A 17,645-nucleotide genomic window follows, 5' to 3' on the forward strand; every position below is an offset into this window, starting at 1 on the left:
CAGTCGAAAAGGACTCTTCACACTGCTCAATAAAGTAGGAAGCTCCACCAGATGACTATGTCCTTCCACAAAAAAACATGTCTAATATGATAGCTCATCCTCAGATACCTTCCCTATGAAGAGTGGTGTAAAATAGGGTTGTATTCTCAACCCAACTTTTTGTGCATATTCTTCGCCTTGTTGCTTTCATATCCTTCAATGAGACTGAAGACAGTGCGTAAATCCATTCGAGGAGCAACAGGGATCTGTTCAACCTGGCATGTCTCCATGCTAAGACAAAAGTGCAGCAGGTCCTTATCTGAGAGATGTTTGCAGCCTTGACAGCACACTCTGAGGAAGATCTCATCAACTGTTTTGCCCAAACCTGCAGGGAGTTCAGCCTTACCATCAACCTGACAAAGACCAACATCCTGGGTCAGAACATCGCCAGCACTCCAAGCATCAGCATTGGTGACCACACACTTGAAGTGCTAGACAATTTTGTCTACATGGGCTCCACCATAACCAAAACTTCTCCATCAATGCTGAGCATTTTGGCAAAGGAGCTGTAGCAACGGCTCACCTCTCCAAAAGGGTATGGGAGAATGTGAGGCCAATGATCAATACCAAGATGAAGGTCTACCAGGCTTACGTGCTGAGCACACCATTTTATGGTAGTGAGACATGGGCAACTTACACCTGCCAGGAATGATGCCTCCCACATGCGCTGCATCAGGAAGATTTGGGGCATCACATGCCAGGATTAACCCCACCATGTGGGAATCTCTTGCAGACAACTGCAGTGTCTGGAGACAATCAGGTTGTGTATCCATAGCAACCAAAGAAGGAATGACTGCTGAGTGAAGCACAGAAAGAAGAAACGCCATGCTACACATGCATCAGCTGCAACAAAACATGTCTCTCTCATATCGGTCTCTACAGCCACAGCTGGTGCTGTAACTCTCCCATGGTTTGTCTTCACCCCGGAAAACATTATCTTCCATTGTCTCCTGAGACAGATGGATGCCAAACAACTCTTAGTAGTGTATTCCAAACAGAAGTCCGCATGGCAACAATAGCATTCATACATGCATGCACAGGCTACCTTGATCCTGTTATGGATAAAAGATGCAAGGATTTATAAATCAGTATTGCTACTAAATTGCCAAAATTCCTTCTTTCTTATTTAAACACAACACAAAAATTTACAACACAAAAATAAAGAAACGTTTCATGGACGCTCTAGGAAACTTTTAATCATAGAATCAGTTTGCCAAGGCTCAGTATAAACAAGAGGGAGAAAATGTGTGCCTTTGTCCTTCCAAGATGGAAACTTGAGAATGGTGCATCTGGATCCAGTCTCTCCAAAAGCCAATCAGTGCTATAAAAGGCATCGTAGTCCAGCTCAGTATAAAGGAAGAATGGGAGGCACCTTGCCCCTACAATACGAACCACTAAATAACTTAGTGGTGATGAGAGATGCACTCCTGGAATAAGGCCTCAGCACAATTTATCTCGCTTTCGCTCCCTTGGGAAGCCTTCTTTGGAAAGCCTTGATAGAAAGCTTATTTCCCATTACCTATAGTATCATTACCATGTTTTATCTCAGATCCCGTGCATTCATAGGGAGACTGTATTTATTTGAATAGTATATGCTGGAAAACAAAATGGCAGGAATTCAGTCTAAACTCTGAAAATCAGACAGCTACTCACATAACCTTTTTCAGTAAAATTTTAGGCCTAATTTTTTGGACTAGAACAAGCTACCTTACTATCTGCAAGGCAGGGGAAACAGATTTAGATGGCATGCAAGAGGGTGAGAGCAGGGTGGGGAGAATGTTCCACCACGAAGGATAAATTATTGTGCTGATGGAATGTTCACCTTAGCGCTATATTGAATACACCCTGTTGTCTTGCTTATTCTGTGTATGAGTGATTGTACATTATCATTAGAACCTATATAACAGGAACAAATAGTAGCATGAACAAAAAATATATAGAATTGAATAGAGAGACACTAATACACCATTATGTACAAACACACTTTCAGTTTATGTAAGCCTAAATGCTAGATGCATTCATATTCAGTTCCCCCTCCCCCTGCTGTGAGCGGCTCTATCAGCAGAAAATAATGATGCAAGACTTAAGGCAGTAGGAAATTCAGACAAAACCACGCAGTATGCACTGATAAAAAAGGGCAATTAGATCTTTTTGTTTATAGATTCAGGGCTATTATTTCCTAGCGGGAAAATATTCATATATGCAATCATCAGTAATTAATTTTTATCACTTGTTTCCTCCTTTGGCAACCTGATCTGAGATGCATCTAATTTTAATGAAGAGCTTGTTGCTGATTTTTGGGTTTATTCAGGTTCAACAAGACAAAGGAAATGGAGCAATTTCCCCAGACAATTACAATAAGAAAATTATCTTATGATCGAACATAAGCTGATAAGAGAATGCATAAAAAAGCCAGTTCTTAGGATTCTTAGTTAATGGTTTGACTGCTTATAAGTGAATCTTGGCTAATGATAACTCTTCAAAGCTGAGCATAATTATCTTACATTTCTAGTATCTTCATCTTTAATTCAGACACATGACAGAGAGAAACAAACTGACCACACATGCAGTGGTGCATTCTGGTGTTTGTCAGTGTACCTACATAAAGACGCTAAAATCTCTTTAAATATCTCTTCCTCTTCAATACCAGGCCTACTGAATGATGCACTAAAAATCCTGAGTTCCAAATATGAGTTGGGTGCTTTTTGCTGCTAAAGCATGCTGAAAGTTTGCTTCAAATGTTTGATATGACAATCGCACTAAGTTGGTACTGACATTTAATTTTCCAAGACAAAATAAAAAATAAGTCATGTTCCATAATATATCATTTCTTCTGTCACACTTCAAATGGTAGAGTTCTAGTCACAGAACCTCAAAAATATGGCTTTAAGTTGGAGAAACTGGCAGTCTTTTCACTATTTCAGCAGCAATCTTCAGATAGGCTTGGGCCTGTAAAAATATTTTAAAATGGCAATGTGTTTACCTCCTAGGTCAGAGTAAAACGGCATAAAATATTATATAAAACAGGCAACAAACTGGCTGTCTTCTGTCACCAGCAAACCAGCTCCCACCACTTGGCTGAGCTGTTATGGAATGAAACATTTAGACACTTTCTAATTGTAAGAGAAAAAATGCATCACCAACAAAATGTTGACAAATGATGCAGCTTCTGTGCCATGAAATTTCGGTTCGCCGGATGGGATGGGGAGACCTTGCACTGGCAAGTACCCACTGAAACTCCTATATAGGATCATTAGCTATTGGGGGGGGTGATAATTTGTGAGTTTTTCATAAGGTATTTCCCTTCTTGTTGCATCCTTCATCAGCAGGCAAGAATCAATCAGAACCGCAACAAACCTGGATTCCACTTTTCGTAAACTTAACATGTACACATGCTGAACTTTTTCTCCTACTCATATTCTTCCTAATGGGCTATTTATCTGATTATAAAGCTGGACTGAACTGTTTGTGCCATCATTTCTAAGCAACACAAGACGGATTGAAGTGAAACAAGAGAATTTTAATGGAGGGAAATGGAAAGGAGAAATTTACAGTTCTCATTTATCATTCTGAACTGTCTTCATATTAATAAACTATGTTCTCAGTTTAGAGGTTTTTCTGTTCTTTTCGGTTTGAGGTTTCTAAATGGGATTTTCTATAGCTCATCTTTCTGCAAAGAAAGGTGTGCGTTTTCCTTAGCAAAGGGAAAAGTTGACAGCTTAACATTAACAATTTGCTGACCCATCAATTGGAGGCCAAAGGCCTGCTCTGTAGTGCAAAGAGAAATAAAACAGCCAAGAAATGGCAGAAATGCTCTCAAGGTGTAACTACAGATGAACAGAGGACTGCAAAAGACCTTGAGGCCTCAACTTCAGAAATAAGGCATGAACTTTATCTTGCTTTAAAGCTTTACAGATTTATAAAGAGAGGTTCCTCTTCCTGGCCACCTCCTAAACTATGATTTCTGAAGACACTCCTGCACAAAAAGCACAAGGGACATATTCCAAAGGGACCATTCTGTGTGTGGGTAAGTAAAACCACATGCAGAGTCAAGACGTACATTGTAGTTTTCACCAATGCAGTTCCATGACCAATCATGCAAAGTATTTTAAAAGTGAAACGAAGCCAGCTATGCCAGTTGCAACAGTGAAACTATAAGGCATGGCAAGTTGCATGCCTGGGTCCCTTATGAGAATTGCACATGTATCTATATCACCTAACACAGGAGGCAAACAGGTATCTCAGAGTTCCTAAGCACAGACAATATGACACAATAAATATCTTAATTTTCTATTTTAAAAGAATGCACAGGTAATATTATTTCCTTTATCATAAACTTGTGAAAAGTAACATTTTAATTTTTTTGCATCTTGTTGGCTTTCTTATTAGACATTAGGATAGGAAGGTAGTGAGCAAATTCTTTTCACCCCACTTTGGAACATTTTGGGGGCATAAAATGGTAGCTGGATTGCACAGGGTGCGTATCATGTTATAAATATCTTCATTTTCTAATGGATATGTGCAGGTTTAATATTCCATTCATCATCAGATAGAACTGGGCCTTCGGCTATTCTATGAATAATTCTAATAATATGAAAAGTGTTCTTCAAGGTCTATTTATTAAATCTTCTGAAATTTCCTTTTATTTCTTAGCATGGAAGGATCTTTCTGAGCACAATTCAAAGTGTTGGTGCTGACCTTTGAAGCCCTAAACGGCCTTGGCCCTGTATACCTGAAGGAGTGTCTTCACCCCAATCATTCAGCCTGGACACTGAGATCCAGTGCCAAGGGCCTTCTGGTGGTTCCTTCACTGCAAGGTTACAGGGAAACAGGGAGAGAATCTTCTCGGTAGTGGTGCCAGCCCAGTGGAACGCCCTCCCATCAGATGTCAAGGAAATAAGCAACTAGCTGACTTTTAGAATACTTCTGAAGGTAGCCCTATTTAGGGAAGTTTTTAATGTTTTATGTTTTATTGTGTTTTTAATATTCTGCTGGGAGCTGTGGCACATGCACTGTAATAAACAAAGCAAAAATGAACAAGACGAGATTTGTACACAAACTACATTAAAACTCACCACGTCACTCTGGGGCTGTGAGACCACAATGGGCTTGCCAGCATCAGATGTTTCTCTTATGTGGACATGTAGAGGAATGTCACCTGTATGAAGCCATAAATTGACGTTTAAGCTCAATATTTTATACATGGCCTAAATTCAACTAGCACTGGTGTTACTCATATTTCAGCGCAGTAAGTAGCAACACTTGAATGAAAATCAACTGAAATACACGCACTGCCAAAGTCATTCAAACTATCTGTTAAAGAAACATTATTCATATTTTTTTTATTTTATTGCTAGATAGAACCCTGCCTTACAGTCATCTACGGAAATGGAGAGTCTTTTCCCTTTTTGTCTGCTGCAATTACCCAATGGGAACAAAAATTCATAGACGATGACCTATTTAGGGTGACAAAAGAAAGCATGTTGGACTTCCATGCACCACTGGGCATTCTGTTTTCTTTCCAGTCTCCACTCTGGTCTGGAACCAAAAACTGGCTTTGAATTCATTTGTGCTGCAGTGCAGAATTCCGTGGCCCTGCTATACCAAAACTCAAGCTAAAAGGCCAGCCGAATGCATGCAGTGCCTAGCGCTCACAGAACAGGTCCGCAGTAAAGTTTCCCAGCTTCCAGCTAGTACACGCCCCACATTATTTCTTCGGTACTGCAGTTCATTCCCTGCTGATTTCCACAACTGTAACATCCTAATCAATATTCAAATACAGGCTTAAATATTTAATTGCCAAAATGAAAGGAAGTGTTATTGTTATTAGGGAACCACTGATTTAATTAAGTGCTTGTTACATATTCAATTAATTTCCCTTCCAACAGTTAACAACTGTGTATTGTGCTTTTCTAATCAGCAGGGGACCGCCACGGAAATAAAGAAAAATGGCACAATAACACACAGGATGGTCCCATCCTTTAAAAACAAAAATCTCTTGTGGAAAATTAAACTTTTTTCAGATTCCAACAATGACAATTATTACGCAACAGCTGACTATAAATCAAATCTATATATAAAATGGTAAGAATAGCTGTACAGAAAGCAATTTTAAGGGAGAAATCTGATGCTCCCTGCAAGGGTGACTGAGGAGCTATATGATGCTGTGGACTGCCCTCTCCACAGGTGCAGAGGCCCACGGGTAAAGAGACTTCCTAGGTGCTGGGGCAGAAAGCTACACTGCCATTATTCTGTAGCTGATGGTGCATTTGCCACAGCTAATGCAGCGTCCCAGGCCGGAGCCACAACTCTGCCATCCATGAGACAAAAGCCCCTGTTGGTCCCCTTGCTATGATGAAAGGTTGGGCCTGGGGATCCAGCAGCTCAGACCAAGTTCTCAACAGTCAGTCACCCACGATTCTGCAGTGATTCAATCCCCTTCTCAAAAGTACTGGGCACCCTGTTTATTACATAAAGTTTGTCACAAATATTGGGCTTGGGCCTTAAATGAAAACAAGTTAAGGTAACCTGTGAAGAATGACCAATATTGATACCTGATGTTTAAAATTTAGAAAGCACACACTGCAGAAGCTGGATAAAATATTCTTGATGTTGAAAGTTCATTCCTACATGTCTATAAATTGTTGTGTGTTGTTTTACACTTTTCCAGGGGTTACTAACCATTACTTGGCCCAAGGACCATATTCATCCTTGACTACGCCACTGAGGTTGGGGGCTTATCAGTCATCTCACATGCCCACTTGCACTGTCCTCTCCTCAACTTATATGTGTATATCGACTGAGGAGAAAGGGTTATTATCCTTTGCTTGCTTGTAAAAAGATCAATCTGATGACTGAGAAGATGCGATTTAGATCCTTTTCAAGGTGCTGGGCTGGTGGAGAAATTTAAACCTCTCTGTCCCAATGCCATTCTTGCTTTATTTCTTTTTACCTTTTGCTACTGGTGTCAAAATCAGTGGTCTTGGGGAGCCAGAAACATTAGATTGGGGACCCCCATACACAAATCTCCTCTAGGGGATTGGGGGAACCCTAGAAGGTATTTACAGAGGGGAATCCTGTTGTGCAAGCAGAAACCAAGGCTTATGAGGAATGGTTGAGGGAGCTGGGTATGTTTAGCCTGGAAAAGAGGAGACTGAGAGGAGATATGATAGCCACCTTCAAATATCTGAAGGGCTGTCACATTGAAGATGGAGCAAGCTTGTCTTCTCCTGCTCTAGAGGGTTTGACTTGAACCAATGGATTCAAGTTACAAGAAATGACATTCTGACTGAACATCAGGAAGAATATACTGATGGTAAGGGCTGTTTGACAGTGCAACAGGCTCCCTCGGGAGGTTGTAGACTCTCCTTCCTTGGAGGTTTTTAAGCAGAGGTTGGATGGCCATCTGTCATGGGTGCTTTAGTTGAGATTCCTGCATTGCAGGGGGTTGGACTAGATGACCCTTGGGGTCCCTTCCAACTCTATAATTCAATGATTCAAAACTCTCGCACTGATGGAACATGCTGCTTAGCGTTACTTTGGATACAATCGTGTTTCATGACTCTCTGGCGTATCCGATGCAGATAACTCTACACTAATTATGTGCTCCAATATATAGGTGCACGTCAGAAGGACCATGAATCAACTCTAATTGCAGGACGTTTTGTCACGGGAGGCTTCTTAGCAGTGGTCAGTACCAGTGACAGCTGAAACAAGATCCCAGGCTCCAATCCTCATTACGCTTCCAGCAGACAGCCAAGCTAACCCAACTGTGTACTTTTAATTATGGATTTCCTTGCTCTGCTAGGTCTCTGTCAGCCCCTAATGCTTCTATGACAATTTTTTTTTTTATGAAGTTCACTTCCTGGTTCTAAATGGATAATCTGTATGAACTGATATAATTATAGCACGGTGTGAAAATATAAATCATTAGCAGGCACAATTATCTCATTTACCAGCTTAATTGAGGTATGCCACATTTTACATTTCATTACCAGCTTATACCTGAAACATTGCAGGCTTCAACGCAGAAGAATGATTTTCATCGGGGGCTGTTAATTATTTTCAGCGTGGAGGGCCATATTCTTCTGGTCAAATTGCCCTCATGGCTGCTCCGTTCAGCCATAACGGCGTTGCTATCCTATGAGCTGAGAGAGCTACAGTCTGAAGGGGCTCCAGAGCAGAGCAAGGTGTCGAAAGAAAGCACTAGGTTGGGGAAAGGGGCCATGGCAGGCAGAGCTACAGACCAGGGTTAAAGACAGGGAGGGAGCTGTGAGGTGAGAGGAGTCAGTGGACAGAGCATATATGGTAAAATGGGTGGTGGTGGTGGTGGTAGGGTTTTTTGAGAAAGAAGCCAAGCTGTGGGAAGAAAAATGTGTAGCTCCTCTTGCTAATGACACACCTGAGATTGAAATATGAAGGCTGCAGCCAGCGATGAAGACAACAGAAGCTGTTGCATTTGCATCCTGACAAGGTAAGCCATCAGAAACCACAAGATGGGCAGCAACAGGTAACGGTCTCAAATGGCAAAGTTCATCTAGGGAGGATGCAACTTACAGAGCCTTCATTGGACAGTAGGGTAGAAAAAGGGCAGGTGGGGTTAAACCAACCCACTCTTACCTAAGGTTTGCCTGTAAATCTGATGGTCTGACTAAATCTCTTTGTTGTGGACCCCCGCCCCTCAGTCCTATCTTCCTGCATCTATCACTCATCCTCAACTAGAATGAGGCATATGGAGCCATATGCATTGTTCCCTAAAATTCAACCATGGGGAGCCACCCTCGCAAGAAACCTGGCTGGGGAAGGTCTGTTCCACCCCAGCTGAAGAACTTGGGAGACCTGCTTCTTGTCTAGCCGATAAGCCATCTTCTTTCAGGAAACAGAAGATCACTACAACAACCTTCTTTCTCTCCCTTGCTCCCTCTTTGAAAGAGTCAGATGCTTTCTGAACACAATTTGATCAGAAAAAAGGTTCCTATGACGTGATACAGGCAAGTCCAATCATATTAATGCTGTACTTGGAAACATGTATGATGTAAAACAGTGGATGTGGAGGATCAAGGCCAAATAAATCATATTCTGCATTTCCTTCTATATAACACAGTAGTCCTGAACACAGTTCAGTTGAGTGCCTGAAGTCCATTTATTTCAAAAGGATTAAACAGCAATCAAATAACTCTGGATTTAATTCTACTTCTTTCTTATCTAATACTTTCAATCACCACATTCTTACCTAAAACATCCAGACCAAGATCACAGGCTAGATTCCTCACACCATCAGTTCCAAAAATGTGGGTTTCGTGTTTGCATTTTGGGCACCGGAAAAGGCTCATGTTTTGAACAAGCCCCAAGACCTGGCAAATATAAAAAACTCAGAAAGGTTAGAAAGAGGCTAAATAAAAAATAGAAAAGGTTAGTTTCTTCCAACTAGCCAACCCTACAGAAATAAATCCAGACACTTGCAAAAGAAAAGCTCTGCCCCCACTCTAGATGGTAGGGAAATTATTCTCATGTCTACATTTCACAATTTTGACATCATGAATACGATCATGAAGCATGCTATAAATATGTTGTGCAGGATTACTCTAACGAGCCCTGTCAGCAGAAGCCCAATGCAATGACTTCCACTTGTGCACCAGGGATTTCCTCCCCCTCCTCTCTCCCCAAACTCCCCATTGCACCCCCATTGGTTTGGGGGTGGAGGGGACTGGGGAAACACCCAGGGGTAGCACGGGTGCCATCTCTGGGGGACCTGGGTGCCTGGACACCCACAAAATTTCCACTGTGTGTGCCCTGCTGTCACACATGCGGGCTGCTTGGCTACCACTGCTCAGTGCCTTACCTCTGCTAGCTCTCTGGCGCCACTGTGATGGCAGGTGGTGGCAGAGCAATGCACACACCACTGGGCACCCACAATCTGGTGCCCAAATCAGCGCTTCTGCAGGGCTGTGTGCAGGGGGAGAAGAGAGGGGACTGTTCCATTTGGCAGGCTGTTCATGTAGACAGAAGAACTGTCATAGCACAACACGAAATTCCATCCATTACAATTATGTTTTTTGTACCCACCATTCTCTGAGCGGTAAGAAGATCCCAGGCAGCATCAGTTACTTTGGGAAGATTATAGTTCTGATGAGTAGCATTTTATTAACAATTCACAGGTTGAGCAAGCAGAAAGAAAATCGGTAAGCAGCGTCCATTTCAAATCACTGACCACTCAAAAGGAACAACAGCCGTGGACCTTCTGGCGGTTCCTTTCCTGCGAGAAGCCAAGTTACAGGGAACCAGGCAGAGGGCCTTCTCGGTAGTGGCACCTGCCCTGTGGAACACCCTCCCATCAGATGTCAAAGAGATAAACAACTACCTGACGTTTAGAAGACATCTGAAGGCAGCCCTGTTTAGGCAAGTTTTTAATGACTGATGTTTTAATGTATTTTAATCTCTGTTGGAAGCCGCCCAGAGTGGCTGGGGAAACCCAGCCAGATGGGTGGGGTACAAATAAATTATTATTATTATTATTATTATTATTATTATTATTATTATTATTATTGCTTCAAGCTCTGGCGCGTCAGAGCTACTTTTTCTGAAATTCAAAACTGCCAACTTTCTAAGTCTCTCAGCTCCAACTCACGCCAAGCAAATGAGCTTAAAACCTCTGCAAAAAATGGTGTGAGTGCAATTCTAAGCATGTACAGTCAGAAGTACATCCCACTTTGTGCAATGAGGCTTATTCTCAAGTAAGCATGTTGAGAGCAACAGGCTAAATAAATAAGGTGATCTGCTGCCTTGACTGACAATTGAATGTGAACTCATTGTTAGTAGCCAAATTATTCCAAAGCTAAAGGAAAACTGTGAACATTCTCTGTAATATTATCTATGCCCTTAAAGCACCAGTGTCAGGGGTTCAGGAGCAGAGGCACAGGAAAGGGAGGAAACAGAGAGCGAGGGGGAGGAATCCGAAGGAAATATGAGCGATGACAGCAGCCCGAGATCTCTGAGTCTTTCCAGTGAATCGGAAGATTCACAGAAAGGGGCGCCAGTGGTCAGAGCAAGGGGGCGCCTAGGGGGACACCCCAGGAAGAAGGGACCAGAGGGGACTCAGAGAGCAGCAGTTGGAAATCGGGACCAGCTTCCCCACCAGAGCGCAGTAGGGGGGAGGAGTCCCAGGTATCGGGATCAGGCGGCTCGCCGCAAGCGGGAGGGCATGAGTCAGGATTGGCCACACCTCCATCGGGGAGCGAGGAAACGGTCAAGAGGAAGGTTGAAGGCTGGGCGTGCGCGCCAAGTTCAAATGCACAGGAAGGCGGCACGGTTAGCAGCCCGGATAGGGAGCCAGGTCCTAAAGCCCGCCGCAAGGAGGGAGAAGAGTCCGGGGGGTCAGCGTCAGAAGAGTCCAGAAAGGAAGAGACCACGGGGGGCAGAGGGACCCAGAGAAGGAAGGAAAGACGGAAGAGGTGGAGTAAGGCTAGAGTATTAAGTTGGTGTACAGGAGGCGGAGACTCAGACGGAGCTTCGCCGGTCTAGCTTCTAAGACGTAGAGCTGCGCGCTGCGGCTTGGAAATGGAAACTGTAACTCAATAAAGACTTTTGTACATTACTGCCGGCTAGCGTGGTCCTCTGTGAGCTGGGACCTGGAAGCAGCTCTGACAACCAGTTTCATTGGACCACTTACAAGGGGGGATGGGGAGAAGGGAGGAAAGAACTATGATTTTCTATTCACTCTAATGAAGAGAAACATATTTAAAAATCAAACAACAGAAATAATGACATCTGGCATGATGTGATAAATTACTGAAGGAAAACCTAATGCACTTATATTAGATGTCGCTTTAAAAGCTAAATGAACTGAGTTAACTTAGAAAACCTGTCAGGAAAGTTAGCAAGGCTGTATGTAGCGTCAATTCTTTCTTTCTTAATGAGGACGGGAGGGAGAGACTAATTATATTTTATTCATCACTCAAACCACATTCTGCACACTAGTTTCTCTCCCCTTTGCACAAGCCTAGAAAAACACAGTGGTACCTCGCAAGACGAATGCCTCGCAAGACGAAAAACGCGCAAGACGAAAGAGTTTTCCGTTTTTTGAGTTGTTCCGCAAGACGAATTTCCCTATGGGCTTGCTTCGCAAGACGAAACGTATTGCGAGTTCTTGCGAGTTTGTTTCCTTTTTCTTAAACCGCTAAGCCATTAATAGCCGCTAAGCCGCTAAGCCGTTAATAGCCGCTAAGCCGCGCTTCGCAAGACGAAAAACTGCAAGACGAAGAGACTCGCGGAACGGATTAATTTCGTCTTGCGAGGCACCACTGCATTAGAATCGCCTCTCTTACTTGTGGTATTAAACCTATTTATTATCAACAGATTTGAACTCAGTGTTTCAAATTATATTTCTGAGGCTAACTTAAGAGTTTGGTGTAATATAAACCTACCACATGTGTGCTATGCTTGCTAAATTCAAATACAGCCATGCCTCAGAAGTTGAAGAGAACCCAATTGGCTCCTGCAGCCAATTGGAAGCCGCGGAAGCCCCATAGGGCTATTAGCTTCCAAAAGAACGTTCAAAAACCGGAACACTCACTTCTGGTTTTTGATTGTTCGGGACTGCCAAGATCATTCAACTCCAAAGGTGTTCGGGAGCCGAGATACGACTGTATGAGGAATCCCCAAAAGTACATATGGCAATGAACCCCCTCCCAAAAGAAAACTCACCAAGCCCTATTATGGATGATACCTATTAAACTGGGTTGATTTTTGCATAAAGGACATTTGGATGTGCATACTATTCAGGGTGTGTGCAGACGTAATACTGGAAGTTCACTAGGACAGAAGCCAGAACTCGAAAGAACTTACTGAAAGGCAATCTAGAGGTGCCCAGCAATTTCATCTCTACAGCGAAGGAGCTTCTAGGCCTGGCTATAAGATGAGAGGAGGAAGCTGACCTTTGTCACCACTTACAGATAGGTAGCCGTGTTGGTCTGCCATAGTCAAAATAAAAAAATTCCTTCCAGTAGCACCTTAAAGACCAACTAAGTTAGTTCTTGGTATGAGCTTTCGTGTGCATGCACACTTCTTCAGATACACTGAAACAGAAGTTGCCAGGTCCTTCTATATAGTGAGAAGGTGGGGAGGGGTATTACTCAGAAGGGTGGTGGGAATGGGTGATTGGCAGATAGCTGAGATGAGCCTGTTGACGACTCTTAACGACTGCAATAGGTCTTACAGGAAAAGGCATGGGGTGAGAAGGTGAAAAATGACTTAGTCATGTATAATGAGATAAGAATCCAATGTCTCTGTTCAGACCAGGTCTCTCCATGGTTTTAAGTTTGGTAATGAGTTGCAATTCAGCAGCTTCTCTTTCCAGTCTATTTCTGAAATTCCTTTGTAGTAAAACAGCTACTTTGAGATCTTGTATAGAATGTCCTGGGAGATTGAAGTGTTCTCCTACTGGTTTCTCTGTTTTGTGATTCTTGATGTCTGATTTATGTCCGTTTATCAAGAACTAACTTAGTTGGTCTTTAAGGTGCTACTGGAAGGACTTTTTTTATTCTGACTTTGTCACCACTGTTTTCCATAGCTTCTGCCTCTCCCTGTACCAGTTCAGTGTGTCTTAGCGCATAACAATTGAGGAAAACGTACAACAAATATTATGTCTCGTCTCCTCTCATATCTAATAGTAATATTTGGAGTCACAGTATAAATATTTAAAACATATATAGCCGAACGGTAAAACAAATGCAGACAAAATAACTGATTTTGGTATGCAGCACAAGATTAGGGCTGCAATTCTATGCGGCAGTATGCATGAGCTGGGAAGAGGTGTATGCATATCCAGAGGTGTTTTTGACAGTTTATGTTGCACTGGGCTGAATGAGCAAGCCACTTTTCCACTGAAACCTAGCGTTCACATTCAAGGCAATTGGCTGCCGTAAAAACTGTCAAACACACCTCTGTCCATACAGACACTCACCTCCCCTGCCAGCATATAGTTTGACTACGGCTGCAGTCTGCGGTTGCAGTCATGAGCATGGTTTGGCTCTTGTAATACAGCTATGAACCAGGCTCATTTGATCTTAATTTCTATGGTCTGGCCAACATCCATTTTTAAAGAGGCCCTAATTAGAAGTCAACACAGCAGTCTGTTCTTTTGTATAGTCTGTGTCAGTCACATATACAGCAGAACATCCCTCCTCCCTATTTCCATCTGGCACTCAGTCAGCCCTAACCATCCCGTAAATGCTCTAGATCATGGTTTGCCAACCTTTGTGGGCCCCATGGGCACATTTGAAAACCATATGGGCACAACATGCCTGCCACAAATCTCCCCTCCCCAGCTGTAAACCCATCCACCCTGAAATCACCCCGGCACCATGATTATGGTGAAAGAAGTATTCTGTTGACAACAGAAGGTTTATTTCAAATATAATTTCACCAGGAAGATGGGACCCTACGGGCACCAGCCCCTGCGTTCATAGAAGACAATCTTACTTGGCCAAGAATGATCACCAAGAGAGAGAGAGCTACACTTCAGATATCCTGTCTGAATATCATAATTGCAGGAAATCAGCTCAGCCGCAGTAAGAAGATGAGTAGTTGTGGAACAATCTTCTTGCCTTTAGGAGCAGCTATGAAACCCACCTGTTTAGGAAGTCTTTTGTGAGCTGAAGGTGTCTTGATGACTGCTGCTGTATCCCACCCCCCAATGTTTACTTTTTATCTCTGAAATATTGTGTGAGTTGCCTTGAGCACAGGAGAGGTGGAAAAGAACTATTTCAAACAACCCAGCCCTGAAAAATTATCTGTAAGTTTTGCCCAGCTACTTGTTTAGGCAGGCTTTTCAGTTATTAGGCAGTTTGGTGAGCTCTGAGCATGCAGCATGTTCCAAGCAACGCCAGGGGCAGTCCGGAGAAACATGCTAGCTCTGCCCAACTCCACTTGTCGTTCCTGTCACCCTCAGTTCACGGAGGGCGACTGTGCAAAGCAGGGAGCTGCCTGTATCTGTGAAGGCACCCCAAACGCGACAGAATCTTAGAAAATCAGGGTTCCAAAATGTGCAGAGCGCCTCCACAGATAGAGAAGGCTCACTGCTTCACGCAGTCACCTTCCTTGCACAAGTTGAGGGCAATGGGGGGAAATGGGGTGGGGGGAAGCAAAGCTAGCATGCTCATCCCCACTGCCCACCTCATGCATTGGATAATTGAAGCTGAAGGGAGCTTATTTGACTGCATTTTCACCTGTGGCATTAAAGTGCGGTGTTTTGGTTTTGCCATCATATGAGGTTCAGGCAGAGCATACAGTGTCATACCAAACACAGATAGGAAGTACAGTTGCAACATATCATATACACAAGGGTTTGTTCCACAGGTTGCACGTATAACCAAAATTACCTTTTCCTTGGCTGGCAGGTGGGAGCCTGCCTTGTGTCTCCACTGCCTTCCCTCTCCCCAACCAGCAGAAGGGAGGAGGAGGCAGGCAGGCAGAGGATAACGAAAGCAGAAGGGAGGAGCAGAGGGAGACAGAGGCAGAAGAAAAGGGCTGGAATGGATCTGAAATGGAGCTGGTTATGTATATATACTGCTAAAGCAAGCATAAGATGCAACTCAACTGCATCAAAGATAATATTATACTGATGCTAAATATCAAATGCCCAATGAGATGTTTTAGCTCTGATTCCATATCAGATACTTAGTACATTCTCAGTATAAGCTACTCCAGTTTCAAGTCAAGTGAACTCCTTGGGCATAGCTCTAATTGAACCAGCACCACAGTTGCCAGACTTTTATTTTTTAAAAAGAGGAAACTATTTACAGAGATGATTGATACTATTCTTAATTAAGCTTAAGGGTACATCACATGAAGAATAGTTAGTTCTTAAAGGTAGGCAATGGTGTGGGTTATCTATATTTTGTCATTAGGGCTGTGCCAAACGTTCACATAGGTAGAAGTGTTCTTTTCAAGACCACCCCAATTCCCACCCACCCCAAATTCCTTGTCATGACCTGCTCAATCTGCTGCTACTTCCAACTCCTCCTTCTTCCTGGAAGGCCAGTGGTAGGAGCTGCCAAAGTGGGCGATGCCAACCCAAACTCACTGCCACTTGCACCCAGACACTCATACTCTTGCCACACAAAGGCCACCTCCCCGTTGTCCCTTTCCCGCTGGAGAGCTCTAATGGTGAGGGCATGGTGGGTTTAAAGAAAGCCCTTTGAAGTCCCCCCCCCACGCTCTCTCATAGGTTTAGGAAGAAAAAAACCAACTCCATGGCCAGCACTCCCAGAGCAGGGGATAAACCTAAAAAGTGTTCCTTCTTGCCTAGAACTACTCAACCCATGCCTCCGCCCTCCTCGGTTGCGGCAAACTGCAGCAGAACAAGGTACCTTGGTTCCTTTTTGCATTGCCACCATAACAAGACTGAGCATTCCAGAAGCAGGTAGGAGCACTCCAAACTGCTCTGATGTTCCCTGGGGTGGCAATTGGTCTGTGCAGGTTTTGCCGCTGCCAGTACACTGGATCTGGTGGGAAAGATCTGGCTCAGGGCTACAGGTCTGCCACTCCTATGGAATACGGCACCATGGCACTATGCATATTTGGCTCTTTGGTGCTATCACGGAGGGCAAACATTGTAAGAATGAGGGCAATACTTCCTGTGCCGGCAAACATGTTTGAACCCTTTCATATAAAATTCTGGAGGTCGCCATCTTTGCTGTGGATAAAGTTTTTTGACACTGCTAAACATATTCACGGAAAAGCAATGCACTTCAGCTCTGTCCTATTTATAATTTGAAACAGGTCTACAAAAAAAAAAAAAGCCAGCAGTGTGGAAATGACTGAAACTGACTTGTTATATAGTATGTATACCAGCGATGTCCCGATAACTTTCAGCCCGTGCTATTTTATAATGAGACTTTTGTTCTGTTCTCAGGAACATCCTGCCCCAGATACCAAATTCTATGAGTAATTCTGTAAGGAACTGCAGAAGATAAACAGCTTTTTTATGGGTTTTTGTCTAAGCTGTGTCTTGATTAAGTACTAGCTGTACAAGTATAACACACTGTGAAATAACACATACCTCCTTTGATTTATTATTTACTTCTCCATATTTCATTGTGCTTTAAAGTATTACCATGTTTAACCATTACCTTCATACTTAACCATCAGTGGTTCTTCCAATGAATATTACTGTCTCTCAGATTTTGTATGTTTCAAATCAAAAGATGAGTTTGGTGGCAGTGAGAGGAGAAACATGTGGTAGAAACCCTCACCAAATCTGAAGACCAGATTAAAATATCTGAGCAAGCTTCAGAATATTGTCTCTCAAAAAAATATTCTCCTCTACCCATCTTTGCTGTCTTCCCCCATTGTCTGGGGTGGGGGGAAGCTTTTGATTTGTTTGCTTATGAAGCACTGTAAAGTAACAATGTCACTCTCAAGATCTGCATCAACTGGCACCCTTTACAGTCCTTCATGTTCAACTCCCATTATTTTTTGCACAATGGCTTATGGCAGGTCTTGGAAGTGCCAGACCTAGGAGGTCCATGAATTTGTATTCATCCTTGCTAGGCATGCAGCTAAAAGTTTAAATTCTCTGTATGGAAAACTCATTCGTTCAAACTTCT

General features: G+C 43.1%; 1 protein-coding gene across 5 annotated transcripts in view; it reads right to left on the reverse strand.

Annotated features, from left to right (window-relative positions):
• Positions 1 to 1,215: 1,215 nt before the first annotated feature.
• Positions 1,216 to 17,645, reverse strand: part of NUBPL (NUBP iron-sulfur cluster assembly factor, mitochondrial) — a 56,490-nt gene continuing 40,060 nt past the window's right edge. For all 5 annotated transcript variants that reach the window (XM_083509738.1, XM_083509736.1, XM_083509737.1 and 2 more), the window contains 3 exons: positions 9,272 to 9,392; positions 5,115 to 5,197; positions 1,216 to 2,988 (listed from right to left, as the gene is read on the reverse strand). In XM_083509738.1, the coding sequence (XP_083365864.1) occupies positions 2,926 to 2,988; positions 5,115 to 5,197; positions 9,272 to 9,392 (267 nt within the window). In that variant the 3' untranslated portion in view covers positions 1,216 to 2,925. The remainder of the gene's footprint in view (positions 2,989 to 5,114; positions 5,198 to 9,271; positions 9,393 to 17,645) is intronic.

This window comes from Podarcis liolepis, assembly GCF_965112155.1.
Source record: "Podarcis liolepis genome assembly, chromosome: 1".
In the NCBI taxonomy this organism is placed as follows: Eukaryota; Metazoa; Chordata; class Lepidosauria; order Squamata; family Lacertidae; genus Podarcis; species Podarcis liolepis.